Here is a 22,123-nt window from a genome sequence, read left to right as displayed (position 1 = left end):
ACTACTTCCATGGATCCCATACCAGGAGAAAAAGCTCATTCACTGGTGGATTTGCAAATGAGGCACCATTGTGACCCCAAACTTCTCAATCCACTAAGAGGAACAATCCTTCCAATTCTCCAAATTCCTTAATAACCAATATTTAAGTATCAGGGTCCAATGTAGTAAACGAACTCATTTGGCTTTGCATCCTCCCGCTCTCCCTTCTGTGAAAGTTTTTAAGTGGTTTAGAACATCATGAGAAGACTTGGATAGATTTATTTTGGTTTTTAAAAATACATTGACTCACAACAATATTATTGCTGACTGAGAATTTTAAACTGTGCATGTGCCAGGGTCATAAAGCATTAGTCTAAAAAAAATCATATGAATGATAATATCCTTCATAATTCTATCTCAGCTTTCCTCTGAGGAGCGTTGGCCCAGATCCTCAAAGGTATTTAGGCTCCTGACTTCTATCGAAGTCAATGGAAGTTAGGAAATTAAATACCTTTAAGGCCCAAATCCTTAATGTACACAACAAACATTCATTAAGTCTTGCAACCCTACGGCAAGTACTATTTCCATATTGTAGATGGGGAAACAAAGAACTTATGTGGCTTCCCTTTGTTCCAGACACCTCCCAGAAAATGGTGATGGGTGATTGTGCCTCAACTTCTAGAATGCTCACCTGTCGAGTTCCTCAAAGTTCTATTCCCCACCTCTCTCATTTTTCATCATTACATGAAGCCAAGAGGGGAAGTCTGAGGATCTATGTCTCAGGTCTCAAATGCCAACAATACAAAGAAAGAACCCTGCTCTACATCTCCTTTACCTCGATACAAATAACACTATATTTCAACTATCCCAGCGCCTGGCTAAAAGGAAGCTGGCTGAAGCTGAACCCAGGCAAGATGGAGGTGATATTGCATGGAAGGAGGAAACATTTTGAAGAGTTAGTATCCCATCCCCCTCTGTTGAAGCTGTCTGCCTCCAGATTGTCAAATCAGTTTGAAGCTTCAGGCTCTTTATTAATATCAGAGGCTCAAAGAGCTACAGCTGCAAAAAATGCATTCTTCTACCTCAGGCTAGTCAAAAGATTGCACCAAATCCTTTGGCCATAATGATCCATACATTTGTGTGATGTACAGTGTAGGTTGGATTTACTGCAGGTCACTAAAGTTAGATACAAAATGAGCCCACAAACTTTTTTTTTTAAAGCTTCAGTTAATCTTCAATGCAGCAGATTATCTAACTCCAGCCATCAAAAGCACATCACCCTGGGGCAATGACAGCTGTCAGGGACGGAGCCAGAGAGCAGCAGCAGTCCCTGAAGGCAAAGTCCTATTTTCACACTGAAGCAGGGTCCCTTCCTTATGTGGCCCCCATAGATCTATAGAGTTGCAAGGGAACAAAATTGTACAGTCCTTCAAACCAGAGAAGACAGTTCCAGGATAACTTTGGGTTTTTCCATGGGCTGGCAGTGATTGGGGGCGCATACATCTCTCTCTCCTAAGTAGTGATCCTCCATTACCATAGTGTCTGAGTGCCTCGCAATCTTGAATGTATTTATCCTCACAACACAGACAGAGAGCCTAAGTGACTTGCCCAAAGTTAGACACACAGTTTGTAGCAGAGCAAGCAATTGAACCCAGATCTCCTGAATCCCAGCTACTGGCCTAACCACTGGAAAAGCCTTCTTCTCTGGGGAATACATATCACAGTTATAATGTTATGGTTGCAATAGATGCAATTTTTAGACATGGAGGATGCTGAGCCTTTTGACTACTATTCTCAGTGTCAAAATGGTGTATTTACATATCCCCGAACACCTCCTTTTTCTGTATCTTGGCAGCCTATTATTTACATCCTGTATTACTTTCTTAGAGCTTCCTTCCCAATACACTGTCACTCAATAAAATTAGAAAGCAATATATTTAGAACAAATGTTTTTAAATGTTACTTTCAGCACCCTAGAGTCTTGTAGATTTTGATGCCATAGGATGTGCACAAATCAAACTGTCACTGGATTTCTAAAAAGAATGGGATAACAGTATGAGGTGATATTTGTAGATGAGTGTAAGGCTAAAATAGGTGTAATCAAATTCCATGCTTCAGGATATAAGTGGATTGCTAAAGAGGTAAGCAAAGGATCCTCACCGCTTTCTGTTTCCCAAGCAACACTGCACAATTGACAAAACACATTGGGGTTTTTTGTTTGTTTTTTAACCTTTGTCTGTAGCATGAGATATTAGGTACTTGTTGGATGTTTCTTCTGCCCTGTTTGGCAAATGCTGTGTTCCTAAGATTCCACAGCAGGAAGTCCTTAGCAATCTCAATAAATAGAAAGAAGCACATCCGTTAACACGACCAAACACCGGCATGAAAAAATTCAAACAAAGTGCTTGTTTTCCCCTTTTATGGCAGCACTGGGCCAAATAGGCCATGTGACCCCTCAGCTGAAACATCATCTTCTTTGGGCTGTTCATCATGAGGAGGAACCTGGAGTACGAAGGGAGGCCTGTCATAGCATCGTCACCCTCCAGCTGCAGGATGAAAGTGTTCAGGCCATCTTATTGGAGAGGTTGATTCTGGAGCCAAATGAAATGGTCAGAGAGTAAGTAGCTAGGCTTTGAAAGGAAAACATACTCAGGGCAAAATAAAGCCTCTCTCTCATTATGATTTTGTCAGTGGATACTCCCCAGGGCTCTTGAGCATGTGCAATGTGCTCTCCTTCCTTCTGAGGAATGCTTTCTTTCCTAATAAACCCTGCATGCTCACAACATAGTAGGGATGGTGGAACATACAATTTCCTCCCAGGATGCTTGAGTCAATTGCTAAGGGGTTTCTAAAGACTAATTTGGTCACCCCCCACATTAACCCCTCTCTTACTGTCTCCAAAACCTACCTTGCAAAGTAGCTGACGTTTGTCAGCGGCAGTTGGGGGAAGATGGAAGGAGGCACGAGTGTTCTGTCACACCACTATTCATGAAGCTCTTAGAATCAATATCCGCCAAGTCTTCTGGAGATAGTTCCATGGGTACCATAATTAAACCCCTCCTGTCACTCAGCTTGTCCAGCCCATTCCACACTTGGTCTTGGATGTCATACTAAAGTAGGGAGGATTGGGCAGACTTTTCTGTTTGAACATAACTTCTCAAGCGAGACAGAATATAAATACCCCAATTCCATGATTCTTGAACTGTGGTCCATGGACCACTTGCTAGTGGTTTGAGGAGAGTTGGAAAGTCACATGGTGTCAGCTATTGTCTTTGTCCAACATTAAATGAAGCAAAAAAGATTTTCCCAATGATTTTTTTCCCATATAAATGATTGTCACAGTAGTCACTGGTATGTTTTGAGGGCCCAAACAGGAAAGTAAGTATCATAGGAAAAGCTCTCTATTAAGTTATGCTCTGTGCTATGGAAAACATTTGAGGATTCTTGCCCTAACTGGAATTTGACCATCACATCTCTCTCCTGATGAAAGATGCTATCAGATCATTAAAGACCAGGCTCCTATTCTGTTCTCATTGATGCCAGTTTTACATTAGTGTGACTCTATTGGCTTCAATAGTTATACCATAGCTATACCTATGTAACTGAGATCTGGCCACAAGTGGTCAAGATCATCAGTTTTACTTCTCATCTGAAAGTGTGCCCCAGCATCACGTCCCCTAACATACTATGGCATTGCTTCAGTACCAACACAAGGGGTTGGGGGGATCCTTAAATATGTTTGTTAAATCACATTTTTAAATATCTTATGTATTGAGTTACTAACTCTGCTTCCTGCAGTACTTAACAAATCATTAAAGCTGGTTATCTTGCCTCCTTGCTCCCCTATCTCATCTGCTACCTCTGTGCAATTCTGTTCTCACTCTCCTGCCAGTCATCTGAAGCCCAGATCAACTGGTGGGCCATGCCATGTAGGAACACTATCCGTTCCTTCAGCAGCTCATAGCGATAGCTGCTGCTTCACATGTGTATGTGAGGTAAATGAGAGAAGGCAGCACGGATTGGAGGACTTGGCTGGTTCCCAGGTAGCATATTAACTTCATTTCTCTTTGTGGCTCTTGGTTTTCCTTCAAGCTTCTGCTGTGCACAAGTAACAAGTCTCTATCATTTCTGTTTAGGGAAATGAATAAAGCTGTGAAGGTTCTCAATTTTCAACATACAGAGGAACAGGAAATGATTCAGAAGATCAAGAATGAGGTGACGAGACACCGAGAGCCCAGCTCAAAGAGGAAATGTGGTCAGGGCTTTTTGTTGGAACATAGGGGAATACAACTTCATATTTGGAGGTGGTCAAAAGGCAACTGATCTCTCTCCCCCGCACACAGAGCTAATAAATTTGAGGGAAAGGAGGTGTCACCATCCCAGCTAGAGGATGGATGTTCCATTAGAGCAGGGGTGGTCAACCTGTGGCTCCAGAGCCACATGCAGCTCCTTGTATAGGCACTGACTCTGGGGCTGGAGCTACAGGTGCCAACTTTCCAATGTGTCGAGGGATGCTCACTGCTCAACCCCTGGCTCTGTCACAGGGCCTGCCTGTACCCCACCCCTTCCCACCCCCTCCCCTGAGCCTGCCGTGCCGTCACTCCTCCTCCTCTCCCCCAGAACCTCCTGCATGCTATGAAACAATTGATCAAGAGGTGTGGGGAGTAAGAGGGAGGTGCTGATCAGTGGGGCTGCCAGTGGGTGGGGGAGCTGATGGGGGACTGCTGATGTACTACTGTGGCTCTTTAGCAATGTACATTGATAAATTCTGGCTCCTTCTCGGGCTGGCCACCCCTGCATTAGAGCTTGGTCAAAGGATAGTAAAATGACATCACTTAGGTGGGGGAATAAGATCCAATGTGGATAAAATCTCACTGTGACATAATGCCCCTGCATCTGCAGTTCAAAACTACACTGGCCTTTTTTGTTATCATATCACACTGCAGCCTTGGATTAATTTACGGACAGCTTTTCAGAACTGGAATATTAAATATTGCTTCAGGGAGAAGTCAGCACAGAGAGGAATTTCAAGTCTTTGTCCCAGGTGCATGTGATCACTCATACTATTGCACTATACAGCATTTTATCTAATGTTAGGCACAACCACATTCAGAAAGAACTGAATATAAAATATTTCGCATTTTCCTCCTTAAAAATAGGGATTTTTTATTTAAGTTGTCAAATAATGCTTTCTCCTAGATATATGTAGTTCAGCATATATTCAGGGACCTGTGTAATATGTGGCTGTATTGCCTCATTCCATCTTTTCCCCCTGCATTCCAGGGGCATAGCCATGGGTGGGCTGTGGCCCACCCAAATCTAAGCAAGGGTGTAGTGCTGCCACAGCGGCCCGGAGCGTCACTCGAGCACCTGAAATCCAGGACAGAGCTACGTGCCCGCCCTTCAGAAAGCTACGCTCCGGCAGCTCTGCCTTTCCATTTTCTGAGCCGCCCCATGCGCATGCCCAGCTTGGCAGGTGAAGCCCTGTATCTGGGGGCACCACAGCTACAAAGAGGGCATGGAGTCAGGGGAGAAGCTGAACTAGCAAAGTCTGTCATTGCCTGTCCATCCAAAAGTTGGAGCCCACCCAAATTTCCACTACTAGTTATACCACTGCTGTATTCTGCAGATGTGTTCCAGAATCTGAACTTGCAATGAAAATCTTTCAAACATCTACTGAAAGTACACAATGCACTTATCTTCCTGAGTCTGTAGCCAGCCTGCACAAATAGCTCTAAGAAAAGTCTGAGTTACCCCATTCATCTCATTAGGGTATTTAAACAATTTTGTTGGCTGTTCCACTGCTGATCAGTTTGGGCCAGATTGTCATAAATTTACCCATACTGAACAGTACCTTACACTTACAGCATGAGTAAGTCTATAGAAGTCAACAAAACTAAGTGGGGAGTAATGCCCAGATCCACAAAGGGACTTGACACCTAAACCCCAGGTTTAGGCACCTAAGTCTCAGGTTTTGGTGCTACTGTGATTCACCAAACCCCTGCTCAGCCGCTGCCTAACCCTGTAAGCATCTAAACTCACTGTAAAAGTTCCCCAGCTGCCTTTGGGCATGCACAGTGCTACCTCACTATAGGCATCTAGACCCCTATCTCCTAGCCAACCAGATAGGCAGAGGAATGCCTCTCTCTACTAGGCTCTGATCCAGCAGGCAGCAATGGTGATGTCCATCTTATAACTTTCAGCCCAATACTAGTTAGAACACTCATGGATGTAGGAGACCCAGGTTCATTTTGCACCTCAGCCAGAAGAGACAGGATTTGATTAGGGGTCTGCCACATCTCTGAGGAGGGTGCACTAGCCACTGAGATGTTCTGTTACAGGGCTTACCTCATTGTATAAATTACAGAAGCAGGGGAGCTAGATTCTGAGTCTCCCAGGTGGCTACCTTGACCACCAGGCTAGAGTCATATTCTCTCCCTCTCTCACTAAGGTTATGTCTACACTGCAGACTTTACAGTGGCACAGCTGTATTGCTGCAGATGCACTACTATTAAAGTCTCCTGTGTAGCCACTCTATGCCAGTGGGAGAGAGCTCTGGCCCCGGCATAATTAAACCACCCCAATGAGTGGCAGTAGCGATGTCAGCAGGAGAGTGTCTCCTGCCGACAGAGCACTGTCTTCACCAGCACTTTTATTGGTGAAACTTTTGTCGGTCAGGAGCGTGTTTTTTTCCACACCCCTGACCAACAAAAGTTTTACTGACAAAAGTGCCAGTGTAGACATAGCCTTAGTGTATCACAGTCTAGCAGGATGTTACGGCAGAAGTGCCAGTGTGCTTATTCCATAATCCCCAACCACCTCCTAAAATATCCTAAGTGTCAAAGCCCCCAGTTGTCCCTTATGCAACTCCTCCTGACAACTTCCACAAAGCAGCTGTGCTTTGGCAATACAAAACACTTTTTGCATATTGAAAAATTAAAGACCAACCAAAAAACTGAAATTAGTATCTAAACAATAGAAAGATGACAGCAGTGTGGTTTAGTTTTCATATTAAGTTTTAAATGGACATTTTTGTTAATTTAATCTGGAGCTGCTGCAGAAATTCCAGTCTGCTGCCCAGTATGCCACAGAAACCAAGGGCACTGCAGCAAAATTTGCATCTTTAACTTTTCCATTCAAATGAGCAAAAACTATCATTTCTGGATTTTCCGTGTAGGCCATGGCAATTATAGCAGTCCCCCACACCATATTTAATACACTTATTTTTCTGATTGAGCAACTGAGTGTCTTATGGGCAAGAAAATGTGGCACTCACTTTCTCAAAAGATACTCATAACTAGATCTACTGTGCTTAGTCACAAGTTGCTGGCTACAGGATTTAATGAAAATAGTCTTGCAAGATTTAACATTCCAGCCAAAAAAAAAAAAAAAAAAAAAATTTGTCCAGCCCTTTACAGTGATTAATAATGGAAAAAACTAATTTCTATTTGGCTGCCCCCCAAAATTTCTCATGCCACTCAAGGCAAATTTTGCAATTAAGAATTTTAAGATTTATCATCAGACTAACTGGTCTCCTGTTCCACACTTTTTAATCCAGATTTCCAGGCTAAGCCAAAAGGACTTGGTGACCCAGAAACTGCTGAAACTCGAAGAGATTATAGGCCATCTGTGGCAGGAAGCCAACAGAATCTATCGTGCAAAGGAGCATAGGTCTGCCCACAAGGATATACTGGAGAACCTCATAGCTGTCCTTGGATCCACCTTCTCTGGTAATGTGTGTCATGGATTAGAAGGGATGTGTTACATGGACCACTTCCTTTCGGAAGAGATCATACCAGTCTTTTGAGTTACTTATTCAGTGGGAGGAGGTTATATCATTCAATAGCTCTCCCAGCAGATACTGCATATCATTCAAAGGATAGGAGAGTTGTAGATGCAAAGGATATAAAACTTGATTTCTGTCATTAAAAAATTATCTGGGCTGCTAAGGCTACCTTGCACTGCTTGGCTTTAAAATGGGTGGAACTAAATCAGTAGAGTATTCCCCTTGCATAGAAGAAACTCTCATTCATATCCTAGCTACACTATGCTAGCTGCTCTCCACAATCCTACCCATGCTGTGACAGGGGATGCCAGGCCATGTTCTGGCACGGACAGGGAATGATACTCCACATTGTCATAAAGTCTGTCCTGGAGCTTGTCCCAGTGATGCAAGTAGGAGTAGGTCGCCTGCTCGTCTAACTTCCTTATGGCCAAGGATTAAGTATCTGCAATGGCTGTCATTTAGACGTGGTGTTCAGAGTTTCCATATGGAGACTTGGAGCTACAGCCGTGGGCTGGAGACCCACAACTGTTTCCCTACCCACTGGTGCAAGAACAGACTTCCTACTACAACTCACTAATGCAGTGTTGGGTAGAACACATACAGAAGCACTTCTCAGTCAGAAGAGTAGAGTGTGCTGGGTAAAAAGGTTCTGGTATCTGCAGGGGAAACTGCCAGTATCATTAGGAAGAGAGACAAGGAGCCATCCATATAAATCTCTTCCTCACAGAAAAAAAGTTGCTGATAGTGAGCCTTCTTCACTATCCTCCCGCTTTACAGAAGCTGGAACAGAACCCAGATCTGTCAAGAGTTTCCTCGTTCATATCTGAGTGTTGCTGAGTAGGTGGGTTTAAGGACTGGGCCAAGATTGACAGCATGGACAGGGAATGGTCAGAGAGATCAGAGCATCTGACAAGACCCAAATGATGTCCTAGATGAAGGAGACAAACTCAAGGTCCCACAATTTTCATGGTGCTAACAAGGAAATAAAATGTGGGTGCCTTCCCCTAACCCAATGACCCTTTTCCCTGCAATGACTGTATAAGGCTTGCCATTAGTGTGCTGACCACAAAATCAACAGAATCCAGAAACTTACCAGTCAGAGAAATCCATCACTCCCAATTTACAACATCTTTATGTGGGCGCTAGAGGACAAACAAAAATGAGATTTAGGTAAATGGGGGTGTCCTTGTGCTCTGAATTACACTGGTATAATACCAGCATTACAGTACCTGAGAAAAGAATTTGGTCTGGTCTTTGTCATTTCAGTACTAAAATCATCATAATCAGCAGCATGTTCTAGGTGTTTACATTACTTTAATGCTTATGTTAAGCTGTTTCAATTCTACCTCTTATGTGAAATAGATTTGACTACACTCACATTTGATAGACCCAAACATTGCTTAACCAATTCACTCAACAATAGGAAATTTATAAACTGTAGTACTTTGGGCTCCACATTTGAACTAATGGAGAGATTTATCTGGATTCAAAATGTTTAATCATTTTAAAAAAAGGCACAAAATATTATCACAAAGAATTAATTTGTCATTTCCAAAATCCATCATTCTATTAGCACCCGCAAAAAGTTTGAGCACCTCCCACTGGTGTTGCAGCAGCTATTGACTACATTAGCTCCAGTACTGCACAAACATCAGTGAAGATGCTACCGTGTGAACAAATTCTCCACTCTTAGCAATGGTGAGGGGAGAAGGGGAGTATTTCTTTACAAAATAGAAAAAGGAGAGATATCAGGAACAAGGGTGTTCTTTAGAAATTTGAAAAGTGTTTTACAGATAATGCAGAGTAAGACTAAAACAAAAAGTTGATAGTATCCTCTTACTGTTAACATCTAAGGTTACAAGCTTATGCACATTTACTATAGTCTGCTACACATCCTAGACGAAATTCAGAAGCCCTCTGTAATGTAATAATGAATGCATAAGTCAATCAGTAGATGTAAATGAGACTACATCAGTGCAATTACAGTATTAAACTGTGTATATAATCCAACACCCCAGTCTTCTTGCAGCTCTGAGAAACCCCACACACACTGGGCAGACGCCAGAAGCAATGCTTTGGGGGGAATGTGACCCCTGATTTTTACCAGGGTTTGCTGGACCCACTCAGTCACATGCTGCTGCCAGACCCCATCCTTGCATGGCAGCTGCTGGAGCTGGCAAGCTAGGATCGTAGGGAGAGGCAGGGACAAACACCTGGGAGCTGCAGGGAGAGCCGCTTTTGCTGCAGCTGCCTCTCCCCATGCAGCTTAAGCAGCGTCCCCTACCTACAGCTCCCAGCTGTTTGCCACTGCCTCCATGTGGAGCTAACACCTGGGAGCTGCACGGAGAGGTGTGACTCAAGCTGTTGGCAGGAGTGAACCTTTAAATTATGCCCCCCACTCAGCAAGTGCCAGGAATCATAGGCTGGTACACCTTATTTTATCGCATAAAAGGTAAAGAACATATCAAACTAACTTCCAGAGGGTATTGCAGATGCACTAATATGGCTGGGAAAACAAAGTTTAATTCTATGCTATTGTGGACAGGCTATGTACCTACTTCTTGTGTACATATCCTTAGAAAGTGTTTAATCTGTCTTCCCAGGTCAAAGCTGTTCCACCAGGATGGATTCTCAGATCTGGACCCCCGATTCAAATTTACCAGTAAATGTAAGGTAGCAAACAGAATTTTTCTAAACAATCAGTATATTTATTTTGATCATAATTTAACAAATTACATAGGCACCAGAGGTTTCTTGGTAATCAGCAGGCCCTTTTCAAACAAGAAGGTAGCTAAGGAGATCTTATCATCCAAGGTATCACATGGAAGGGTCTCCACACAGACATATTCTGGATACGAAGAAAGCAGAAATTCAATACCATCTGTAAACTCAGGATCTATCTCCAAGTACTTGGGCTCCTCCTTGTGGTACACTCTTGAGTTTTCTGTTGTGTAATAGAGCAGCACACCATTTCCTTCATTACACAACCTAATGATGCCGTGACGGAGCAGCCGCACCTGAATCCCTTTCTTTATCGGTATATCAGTATCACGAACATCTCCATCTTCCCACCTGGCTGGAAGACCATGTATACTCAGTGCCCTTTCATGTTCAGTTAGCATGGGAGGGAGGCAGTCGTGAAGAAACAACTTAGCTTTCTGATCCACTGCAGCATCAATTGGTGCATAGTCCACCAGTTTCTTTATCAAATTCTGTACTCTCTCTCTAAAGGCACCTCGGCGAGAATCAACCACATCTGAGTTCACGACCCCCATATATTCTAAGTAATCTATAGGGAGCCCTTGCCTGTACTCCACGTCCTCTTCTATGGCCATCTGCAAGGCTGCTGGTAGGAGTTTCTCCAGCAGATCTCCCCAGGAGTTCCTCTGGTATGAAGAAACAGTTATGTGGAGTGAGTGTGCATCAGGAAGACAGTCCCCCTGATGGATAAATCCACGGGGGAAATAAAGCAGGTCCCCAGCTTCAAGTATTGTCTCCAGAATGGGCTCTCCAATCTCCTCCTGAGCAAAGTTACAGCTTGAGAACTGAGGCAACACCTCTGTATTATCCCTAGGACCATAAACCCGCCAGTGCTTCTTTCCTTCAAGCTGGATCACAAAAGCTTCAATGTCATCGTAGTGTGGAGCAAAGCCCTGTGTGCCTGCGGGTGTCAGATATGTGTTTGCTCCAGCCATGCTCCCAAACTGCTCCTGTAGGATGGAGAGGAAGTGCCAAATAGTGGCAGAGAAGGCTTGCGGGTTCAGCATCCGCAGGGAACAGCCATTCCTGTAGAAATCCCATACAACAGCAGGCAGCGCCCTGCCAACAGGATTGTGGGTTTCCCTCGTCCCATCCACATAGCTTGTTACATCCAAGTTTACCCCAAACTGGACATCATTGTCCCGCAGGATTGCATCGAAGGTGACAGTGGAGAAGAGCCCCTGGTAGTATGCTGGGTTGTATCTCCGAATGAGGAGGGGTTTATTTTCCCAGCTCTGCTCAAAGAACTGCTGTGGGGAGATGGGCGCAATCAGCCACTCAAACAGCTTGGCTGCCCGGTGCCTGCTGTGCTGGACCCGACCCAGCTCCTGGAGAAGGTCATGCAGAGAGGGGCCGGTGATGAGCTCCTGGGACCCCAGGCTGCTGGCCCCCCTTCCTGCTCCCACCGGTGCCAGCCCTGCCAGCTGCGGCCTGGGGATATCCTGCAGCCCAGAAGTTTGGCTTTGCATGGGGTCCACGTACCCGTCTCTCTGCTTCCCCTTCCGGCTCCTTCCCAGCTTCCCTCCTTCTGCGCCCCGGCCGGGGTGGGGGGCTCCGGGATTCTCCGCCTTCCCGGGCCCTACTGCTGCGCCCCGGCCGGGGTGGGGGGCTCCGGACTGCTCCCACTTCCCGGGCCCCGCTGCTGCGCCCTGGCCGGGGTGGGGGACTCTGGGATGCTTCCCCTTCTCGGGCCCTGCTGCTGCGCCTCCGCTGGGCTGGGGGGCTCCGGGCTGCTCCGCCTTCCCGAGCCCCGCTGGAGCGGGACAATCCCCGGACACCCCCCTCTTGCTCTGCCTGGGCCGCTTCTTTATGCGCCTGCTCCGCAGGGAGACCGAGAGCCCGGGGCCCGCCGCGGAGCGATAGACCCAGAGCGCGGAAACACGTGCGCCCTCCATGCTGCCGCCGCTCCCTTACCCCTGCGCGCGCTCGTGCTAGAGACGTCACCTCCCCTTCTCCAGCCCGCGCCCGGGAGCGGGGCCTATGGCTCCGCCCCCAGGGTCTGGCCCCGCCCCCGGGGTCCGGTTGCCAGGTCCCCTGGCGACAAGCGGAATCCCGAGGTTGGTTTAAACGCTGCTTCAAATTGCGCGGCGCTGCGGGCTTGTTTTTCGGAGCTCCGCGTTCTGTGGGGCTTTGCCGTGTGTCCCGGCTGGGAGTGAGGCGGGGCTTCCCCAGGATTTTTGCTTGTTATGCGCCATACAGGTTCCGGGGGGCCGAGGAGGCGGGATGTGTTTACTCAGGTTCCCAGGTTCTTCAGTGATCGCCCCTGGACTGCAGGGGACATCAGTGCTGCACATCCTTCCTCAGCCGCCCCGAAACCTGCATGGAGCATAGGAAAAGCTCCGCGGTCTCCGGGTGGTTGTGGGTGTGTGGCGCTGAAATCTGAATTTCAAGCAGTCACACAAACAGGTGGTGTGTCTGGTCCTTGGCCAGTCTGTGACTATAGGCATTGAGCGGCAGGGCTGGCGCTTCCATTTAGGCGACCTAGGCGGTTGCCTAGGGCACTAGGATTTGGGGGGGGCGGCATTTTGCCACCCTCGGCGGCAATTCGGCGGCGTGGGGTCCTTCTGCGCTCTAGGTCTTCAGCGGCAATTTGGTGGCGGGTCCTTCACTCGCTGCGGGACCCACTGCCAAAGTGCCCTGAAGACTGGGAGGTGCGGAAGGACCCCCCCTTGCCCCTGCCGCAGAGTTGCCGCCGACGGGGAGCACAGAAGGACCCCCGCCTAGGACGCCAAAAACCCTGGCGCTGCTCCTGCTGAGGGGTGCAGTCTCAGCCCCTGTAAGAGAGGGGGAGATGGGGAAACCTGGCTGGCCCCCAATAGTGTGATGTTGCATCAAGGAGATAGTGTGCAGAACTAGTATGCCAATATTATTTTGCGTCATTTTGCAATATAATTTTGTCATTTTTGCACACCATTACTTGTGAATTGTGAACACTTTGCAAGTCTTTTTATAATATTCCTGGCTGGAATTATGTCTTTATGCAGAACCATGGAGTTTAAGGCTAGAAGGGATCACTAGGTCTGTGATGGGTTGGGTCACAAAAACCCTTTTGGGACTGCCAGTTGATGTGCTGGGATTACCTCTGAGCCCATTTTCCCTGCCAGTTTGGAACTTCAGTACCTCGCCTTGTTTGGGCGAGACACACGCTTGCCTGCTGTAAACACAGATCCAAGTCTGAACCACATCCCCCACAAGCTGCAAGCTTAACTGAAAACAGCTTAAGAAGTGCTCCTGTCTCCAGCACTCAGATACCCAGCTCCCAATGGTCCAAACCCCAAATAAATCTATTTTACCTTGTATAAAGCTTATACAGGCTAAACACATAAATTGGTCACTCTCTGTAACACTGATAGATATTCACAGCTGTCCCCCCTCCCAGGTATTAATACTTACTCTGGGTTAATAAATAAGTAAAAAGTGATTTTATTAAATACAAAAAGTAGGATTTAAGTGGTTCCAAGTAATAACAGACAGAACAAAGTAAATTACCAAGCAAAATAAAACAAAAACACACAAGTCTAAGCCTAATATAGTAGGAAGCTAAATGCAGGTAAATTTCACCCTCAGAGATGTTCCAATAAGATTCTTTGACAGAGTAGCCTTCTAGTCTGAGTCCAGCAAACACTCACACCCCTGTAGTTACTGTCCTTTGTTCCAGTTTCTTTCAGGCATCTCTTTAGGGTGGAGAGGCTATCTCTTGAACCACCTGAAGCCAAAATAGAGGGGTTTTCCTAGGGCATATGTAGTCTCTCTCTTGTGGGTAGAAACCACTCTCTCTCCCTGTGTAGAATCCAGCTATAAAATGGAGTTTTGGAGTCACATGAGCAAGTCACATGTCCATGCATAACTCAGATGTAGATTGGCATCTGTCAAGGTTCATTGTTAGCCAAGCACTCCCAAGTGCTTGAATAACCCCTTCACACTATGTTGACCAAATCTGCCTCAGGTGCTTTTGACAGCAAACACTTTAAATACAAGCATAGTGCCAATGCTCATAACTTCAGATATACAAATGATACATGCATACAAATAGGATGAATATATGCAGAAGAACATAACCTTTGCAAAGGTATGTTACATGGCATATCTAGCATACAACATATTCCAGTTATGTCATATTTACACGTAAGCATATTTCTATAAAGCATTATGGGGTGCAACATCACAAGCTCATCTAGTCTTACCTGTATATCACAGGCCAGCCACCAAGCCAGTAACCAGAACCAGACCAAAGTATTAAAGTCCTCAGGAAACTAAATTATTGTCTGCCACAGGCAGAGAACAGGAGGGACCAAGATGCATCAATGCATGAGGACCCTGCAATGGCAGGGAATTAATATATGAGATAATCCTACCAAGTGACCTGTGCCTAATGCTGCAGAGGAAAGTGATTAGTTGAAAATGATCAGGCTATGAGGCATGATTAATCCCACTTACACTCATGGGCTGGGACAATAATCCTCAAATGCCGTGTTTAGAGTCTTTCCATGATTTTTACTGCTTTCCCTAAAATCTAACTTTTCATTGAAGAAAATTAATTTTCTAGTTATACTAACTATGAAGAAAACTTGCAGCCTTTAACTTGAGGCACTATTCTTCTATGATTAGAGGAAACAGACCAAAACAATATCACTAAGGGCCAAATCTTTTCCTGTGCAGAACTTATTTAAACAAGGGTTCTGCACATAGGCTAATGGAAAAGAATCCTTCCCCGAGGATGTTGAAGATGAGCAGAACCAATCCATGACTACTGCAAGTGCTACATATGGGGCTAGAAGTGACTGGTAAATTTGCATAGTCATGTCTCCATTGGTTGTACCTCCTTGTTCTGTACCCAAGAAACCTTCCACACTACCACATAGGGCATTTCCACCAAGCCTGGATTTCCACTGCGCAAGGAATGAAAACAATACCATGTGACTTAGGTGATCAAATGTATAGTGTGAATTAATTAATACTTATAGTGACCAGTTCATTAACAAACCATAGATTAAAATTTGTTTGCACCAACTAATCATAAAAAGAATGCAGTAGTGAACAAATTTGTTGAAGTCATGGCTTGTTCAAGGATAATTTGCAAAAAGAAAATAAAAGGGGTGGGGAATGTACTGAATCAGTTGTTTTCAACTAATAATTCAACCAGATGTAGTTGTAAATCTGTATTGTTTGTTTACGGTAGTATCTAAAGACTGTAATTAACTATGAAGTATAAAGTGATTTGTTTGTATGAAAGATACTAAAGAATAAATTAGATTGTGTTATTGTAATGAATGGAGGTAGGAACAGTTAACAGGCAGGCCGGCTTTATGACCGTGGGGCCTGACTGGAATACTCGGCGGCGGTCCGGGGCTTTAGCGGAACTTCGGCAGCAGAGGGTCCACTCCGGGTCTTCCGCGGCACTGAAGGACCCCCTGCCACTGAAATGCTGCCGAAGACCCCTGGAGTGGACCCCCCCCCACCGAAATGCCACCAAAGACCCCCAGAGTGGGGCCCCCTTAGGCGCGGGGCCCTCTTCAGTGTGGGGCCTGATTCCGGGGAATCGGTGGAATTGGCTGGGTCAAATCCTGCTTGCCTTACTCACACGAGAAAACCCACTGAGTTCAGTTCAATCTCTTGTGTGAATTAGTGGGACCAATACTGGAATGCTATGTCCAATTATGGTGTCCACACTGCAAAAAGGATGTTAAAAAATAGGAAGCATTCAGAAAAGAGCTACAAGAATGATTGGAAGTCTGGAAAACATATCGTATAATGGGAGGCTTAAGAAGCTTAGTCTACTTAGTTTATCCATGAGAAGGTTAAGAGGTGACTTGATCACAGTCTACAGGTACCCTCTGGGGAAGAGATTTAATCTAGCAGAAAAAGGTGTAATGAGATCCAATGGTTGGAAGCTGAAGCTAGACAAATTCAGAGTAGAAATAAGGCATAAATTTTGAAAAGTGAGGGCAACTAACCATTGCAGCAACTTACCTAAGGGTATGGTGGATTCTTGAAGTCTCTAAATCAAGACTGGATGTTTTTCTAAAGTATATGGTATAGCTCATAAAGAAGATACGAGCTCCCACACTGTTCTGTAGATGATCATAATGGTCCCTTCTGACCTTAACATCCAATGTATGGAAAGTGTTTTCAGATTCTCGGATAATAAGTGCTGCAGAAGGGCAAAGTATTATTACTTATATTATTGTATTGTTATTACTTTCCAGTAAAAAAAGTGACTCAAATTAGATCAACTCAGACTTTAATTCATACCAAATATCTATCTGGGCATTTGATCCAAAATATTTCTGCAGTGATAGTGTAAAGAAGCAGCCACTTGGTTCTTATCCGTTTCATCTTTGCCTTAAGTTCAAATTTTACTTCAATTCTTTTATTTCAGTCATTTGTGAAAATCTCTTCAAGGCCCTGGACACAAGAAGCCATCTTATCAACACTGGGATCTCACCACAGTGATGTGTCATCATGTATGAATAAATGGTCAAACCCTATGAAAAGGGGGCACTCATCAGGATCACTTTGTAGGGAGAAGAATCCATCCGACCTCTTTGGCCCATGACAAGGGACCAGATTGTTACTTAGCTTAACCTCACATATTCCTTGTGGGGAGGAAGGTATGGGAATTCTGGCTGGTCCCCAAAGTCATAAAGACATCCTGTTAGACTTTGGGAGCTGTGTATGACCTTTGGCTGGAAGCATGAAATCTGTCTTGGTAACAGGAATTTTTTTCTATAACTAGATGATCTGTAAAATAACCCTGCTCTGCAGCTGAAGAATATACACACTTTCTTTTACTACTGCTATCCGCGTATATCTCATTGGAGATGGTAGACAATGGGATATTTCTTATTGGACCAAAAAATTATTTTTACATATATGACACAAACTCTGGAGCTAAAAAGATTTGCTCAAACCTTTTTCATCTGAAAATATGGTGGTCCAGTGTAAAGGAATTATTACCTACCAAGTACCCTTCTGCATATCTCCTAATTAAAATGGATAGGTGGAATTAGGTGCAGCAGGAAACATCATCAGCCTAATATAACACCAGACACGAGATTTCCAGGAAGACTAACATCTTGACATGTAGCTGGAATGACTGCATTTCTACTTATGGGTCTCTTTAATTGAATGGGCTTCACACAGAGATTCTAATTGTTATGCTTATAGTGCCTTGTATGGCTTCATGTCTGATCTTGGATAATGTCTTACCATTACCTCCACCAATAATGTAAAATAGAGGAAGGTATTTAAGAGACAGAGGCTAAGGCACGTAAGTCATAAACTTGACTCAATCTCGTGTATTCAGAGAGTATATATTCCCTGGCTGGGAACCATCTTCCTATTAATGTGTTATAAGGAGCTCTATGAAAGGTTTTTCAAAGTATCATCAGGTGTTAATTTGGGCTGTGCTCAGTTACTTTGTACCTAAACAGCCTGATGTGGGCAGACTTACTTTACAAGGTTACATTACACCAGGAATGGAATTTGAGTTGGGTAGGATCCACGTTCCCGTATATTTCTATTCAGACCCAAACTTCTGCTTATAATCGAGATGGGAGACACAAGGTGACAAGCTATATCCTTTTAAGGACTTCCAAGAGCCAAAGACTGTGGGGCTACATAGCATTTTATGCCAAATGTATTAAAGTACCCCCATCCCACTCATCCTTGTCTGTTCTCTCCTAGGACTTCATGCTTCCCAGAATGATGATATATAAATAACTGTAAACTTATACAAGTTTAGGGAATACTGCCTGTTCTGAAATGTCAATTACACAAGGTTAATTCTATGCTAAGGGAACTTTACTCCCTTATCCTCCAATTCAATTGTTATTTCAGCCATCAAGACTCACTTCAAATGGACACGGCTAACAAGTTTAATACATTTCAGTGTGTTACTATGGTAAATCATTAAAGCCCTTCTGGTCAATAACAAATTTCAATATGAGAATACCCCTCCGGCATAGTTTTATTGTGAGAACAGTTTCTTGAGCAGCTCACTTAGACAGAGGAAAAGTGCACTAGGTTGGTATTTTTGAAGAGCTCAGTGCAAATCCTTTTTTGGATCTAAATACAATTAACAGGCCTAATTGTTCCACACCACAGAAGTCCTTCGCAATTTTGCATGCTGAAACATTCTGTGGCAGAGAGATCCGTAACTCCAATAGCACGAGGTTGTTCTAATTCAGGATTTAAGCAATTTAGTAGATCATTGGTGGGGGAAACTTGCTCAGCACCCACCTACGCTATATCTGGCTTAAAAGAATTTTATTAGCCTCTTGCAGTCATGAATACCAAAGTTACTCACATACACAATAAAAAGCTAAAGTTCATAAAAGTATGCAGAACTCTTGTGTAGGATACTTATCAGGAGAGATAGGTCCAATATACAAAAAATGAGAGGTGATATCCTGGCCCTACTGGAGTCAGTGGGACTTTTGCCATTGACTTCAGTTGGGCTAGGATTGCACCCCAGATCTGTATCCACTTCCCCAAATTTCAGGGATGTTCAGAGCAGTAATAATTATTTAGTCCAATACAAGACGAGATCTAGGTGCAACATTTAAATCCAGATCTGGATCCAAAATTCTTCCTAATTCAGGCTTGTTAGGACTGAATCAAAACCCTCGATCCACTCTCTAACTATAACAGACTGCAATATGTTGTACTAGTAATATACTGTGATGGGGCAAGGCCAGATGGCTACAGAAAAGTACTGAGAAACAGGTATGTTAGCCCCAGGCTAAACAAATCCTTAGTACCCTGGTAACCAAATGGCAGTTGCTCCAGGTTAATCAAGGCACCTGGAGCCAATTAAGATCTTTCTAGAAGGCAGTAGAGATAGCTACTTTAATTAGAACACCTGCAGCCAATCAAGGCAGGCTAATCAGGGCACCTGGGTTTAAAAAGGAGCTCACTCCAGTCAGGCAGGGAGGAGCCAGAGGAGAAGGAGCGTGTGTGAGGAGCTGGGAGCAAGAAGGCAAGGAGCTGAGAGTGAGAGAGTGTACTGCTGGAGGATTGAGGAGGACAAGCGTTATCAGACACCAGGAGGAAGGTCCTGTGGTGAGGATAAAGAAGGTGTTTGGAGGAGGCCATGGGGAAGTAGCCCAGGGAGTTGTAGCTGTCATGCAGCTGTTACAGGAGGCACTATAGACAGCTGCGATCCACAGGGCCCTGGGCTGGAACCTGGAGTAGAGGGTGGGCCCAGGTTCCCCCCAAACCTCTCAACTCCTGATGAGACACAGGAGGAGCTGACCCAGACCATGGGTTCCACAAGAGGGGAGGATCACTGAGGTGAACAAATCTGCCAATAAGCGCAGGACCCACCAAAGTAGAGGAGGAACTTTGTCACAATACATATAAAAATCAAATTGTGCTTTGTTTTGGTGTGTAAAGTCAAATGATGGGAAGTTTCAGCTTAAGTTCATCTCATGCTGCAAAGGGCCTGATTTGTTTCTTTCATTGTACAATGAAGCCAGTTAGTATCCACAAGGAGCTTCTGTTGCAGTGAACAGTAAAGGCATAATTTTTAATACATATTTGTTATTTGAAAAACAAATGTCAACCAACAAATTTATGTTAGGTGTGATTGTAGGATAGCACCATGAATGCCATGGTCACTTATCAATGGCTAGTCCCAAACCATGCTACTTCAGCTGGGATGTTTCTGACTACCCAGCCCCACCAGTTCAAGAAACTGCCCTTGTTTATCATTTATAGCAGACATTGGTGATTTCAGATGTGCCCTGGAAGGCCTTGTGCTGGGTGCTCCTGTGACCAGCTGTAGCAGAGTGGTCACCCCACTCCTTCCCTGACAGGCTTAAAACAGCCCTGGGAGAGGGCTGGTGGGGGTGGGGGGGAAAGCTGGGCTGATTGGGGGAAGCAGCCTCAAGTGGGGCCCTGCCCCAATCAGGCCACAGCTGGCTCTATAAGAGAGCTGAGGGCCAGATACTGAGAGACATTCTCTCTCTAGCTTTCTGAGAGAGAAGGACCTGGCTGCCTGGGAGTTGAGAAGGGTACCTAGAGTAAAGCAGTGCTGGGGAAGGGCAGAGGGAGCTGGGGGCTCCAGCCTAGCAAAACCCCAGGCTGCAGGCCTAGTTAAAAGCCTTCAAAGGGGTAGTGGAGCTGCAGAGAGACAGCCCAGAGATAGGCAAAGGCAGCAGGTCCTAACCCCATTGCCGATGATGAGTGGTTTGCAGTCTGCCCCAGGGAGTGGGGGCTAGATGATGACTGGTAGTAGCCACTGAGGCAAGATGGGGCTAGAGGGTTGGGGGGTTCCCCTGTGAGGGGACACCCAGAGACAGCAGTTTGCTGTTGGGGGGAGAACCCTGAAGTGGAGGGGCACTGGGGTCTGGGAGGGACATGGGGCGGGGGGCAGCGATGGGCGAGCCACTGGCCTGTAGAAGCGCTCTGGGCTGGAAAGAGCTAATTCCAAGATGACCAGCAGGAGGTGACGTACCAGTGAGTTGTCACACCAGCCCAAAGGAATCTGGAGTGTATTTGAGAATTAAGACACCAGCTGCAGTGAACTGAGCAGAAACAAGAATCCCATTCTAGAAATAGAAATGACAAAATAAGAGACCAAGTGGGTTATAAAGCTGCTTTAGAGAAGTGAGGAGATCAGAGGTAGGCAATTGTGTTCTTTGCTTAGAGCACTAGAAAAGATCTCATCTGTCTATTCTGCCAGATCTAGACACAGGTTTTGTACAAGTATAATTATTTTGGTTGGGGTGTAATTTTTTTACAAAGTGGTTATACTAATACAATATCCAGTGTTATACTGGTATAGAGGTGCCTTAGGCCTGGTCTACACTATGAATTGAATTTAGGTTGAATTTAGCAGCGTTGCCTTGATTTAAGCCTGGACCCATCCACACGATGAAGCCCTTTTTTTCAACTTAAAGGGCTCTTTAAATCCATTTCTTTATTCCTCCTCCGATGAGGGGATGAGCACTGAAATTGGCCTTGCCAGGTCAAATTTGGGATAGCGTGGATGCAATTCGATGGTATTGGCCTCCAGGAGCTATCCCGGAGTGCTCCATTGTGACCGCTCTGGACAGCGCTCTCAACTCAGATGCACTGGCCAGGTAGACAGGAAAAGGTCCGCAAACTTTTGAATTTCATTTCCTGTTTGGCCAGCATGTTTGCAGAGCTCATTAGGATGATGTGCACATTGCTGGAGCACGTGGCCCAGCCCGTACTTTGTGAGACGTATATGACCATGTCCCTCTCGTCACCGCACTGCCATTGCCTCCTCACCTGGTTTTGCGCAAAACAATTGTCTGCTGTTGCTCTGATAGAGGGAAGGATGACTGACGACATGGCTTACAGGTAATTAAAATCAACAAAAGGGGTAGCTGTGCATCAAAGTGAAACACAAACAACTGTCACACAGAATGGCCCCCTCAAGGATTGAGCTCAAAACCCTGGGTTTAGCAGGCCATTGATGTCACAAAACAAATCGGGTCAATTTCTTGTTTTGATCCATCTATCTTTTACATCTTAGGCTGGCAGCAGGTGGTGCAGTACGACTGCAAGCCATCGTCATCTCCTGGATGCTCGGCAGAAGATGCTGCATTAGGACTGCTAGCCATCATC

The 22,123-nt window shown here is 45.1% G+C and overlaps 2 protein-coding genes across 5 annotated transcripts in view; one reads left to right on the top strand and one right to left on the bottom strand.

The window, feature by feature from the left end:
- Positions 1-18,416, top strand: part of HEATR4 (HEAT repeat containing 4) — a 43,021-nt gene extending 24,605 nt beyond the window's left edge. For 2 of the 4 annotated variants that reach the window (XM_075065433.1, XM_032781350.2), the window contains 5 exons: positions 2,407-2,596; positions 4,116-4,194; positions 7,538-7,709; positions 10,369-10,427; positions 16,905-18,416. In XM_075065433.1, the coding sequence (XP_074921534.1) occupies positions 2,407-2,596; positions 4,116-4,194; positions 7,538-7,709; positions 10,369-10,427; positions 16,905-17,081 (677 nt within the window). In that variant the 3' untranslated portion in view covers positions 17,082-18,416. Of the gene's footprint in view, positions 1-615; positions 2,125-2,406; positions 2,597-4,115; positions 4,195-7,537; positions 7,710-10,368; positions 10,428-16,904 lie in introns of those variants that run through there. The other 2 variants (XM_032781352.2, XM_032781351.2) reach the window with 2 other exon arrangements.
- RIOX1 (ribosomal oxygenase 1) lies at positions 10,452-12,425 on the bottom strand. The gene has a single exon (XM_032781353.2). It carries the CDS (start codon positions 12,418-12,420, stop codon positions 10,498-10,500), a length of 1,923 nt encoding a protein of 640 aa, XP_032637244.1. The 5' UTR covers positions 12,421-12,425; the 3' UTR covers positions 10,452-10,497.
- Positions 18,417-22,123: the final 3,707 nt, after the last annotated feature.

The sequence above is a fragment of the Chelonoidis abingdonii genome, chromosome 4, assembly GCF_003597395.2.
Source record: "Chelonoidis abingdonii isolate Lonesome George chromosome 4, CheloAbing_2.0, whole genome shotgun sequence".
NCBI lineage: Eukaryota > Metazoa > Chordata > Testudines > Testudinidae > Chelonoidis > Chelonoidis abingdonii.
This window is presented reverse-complemented; position numbering and strand designations above follow the sequence as displayed.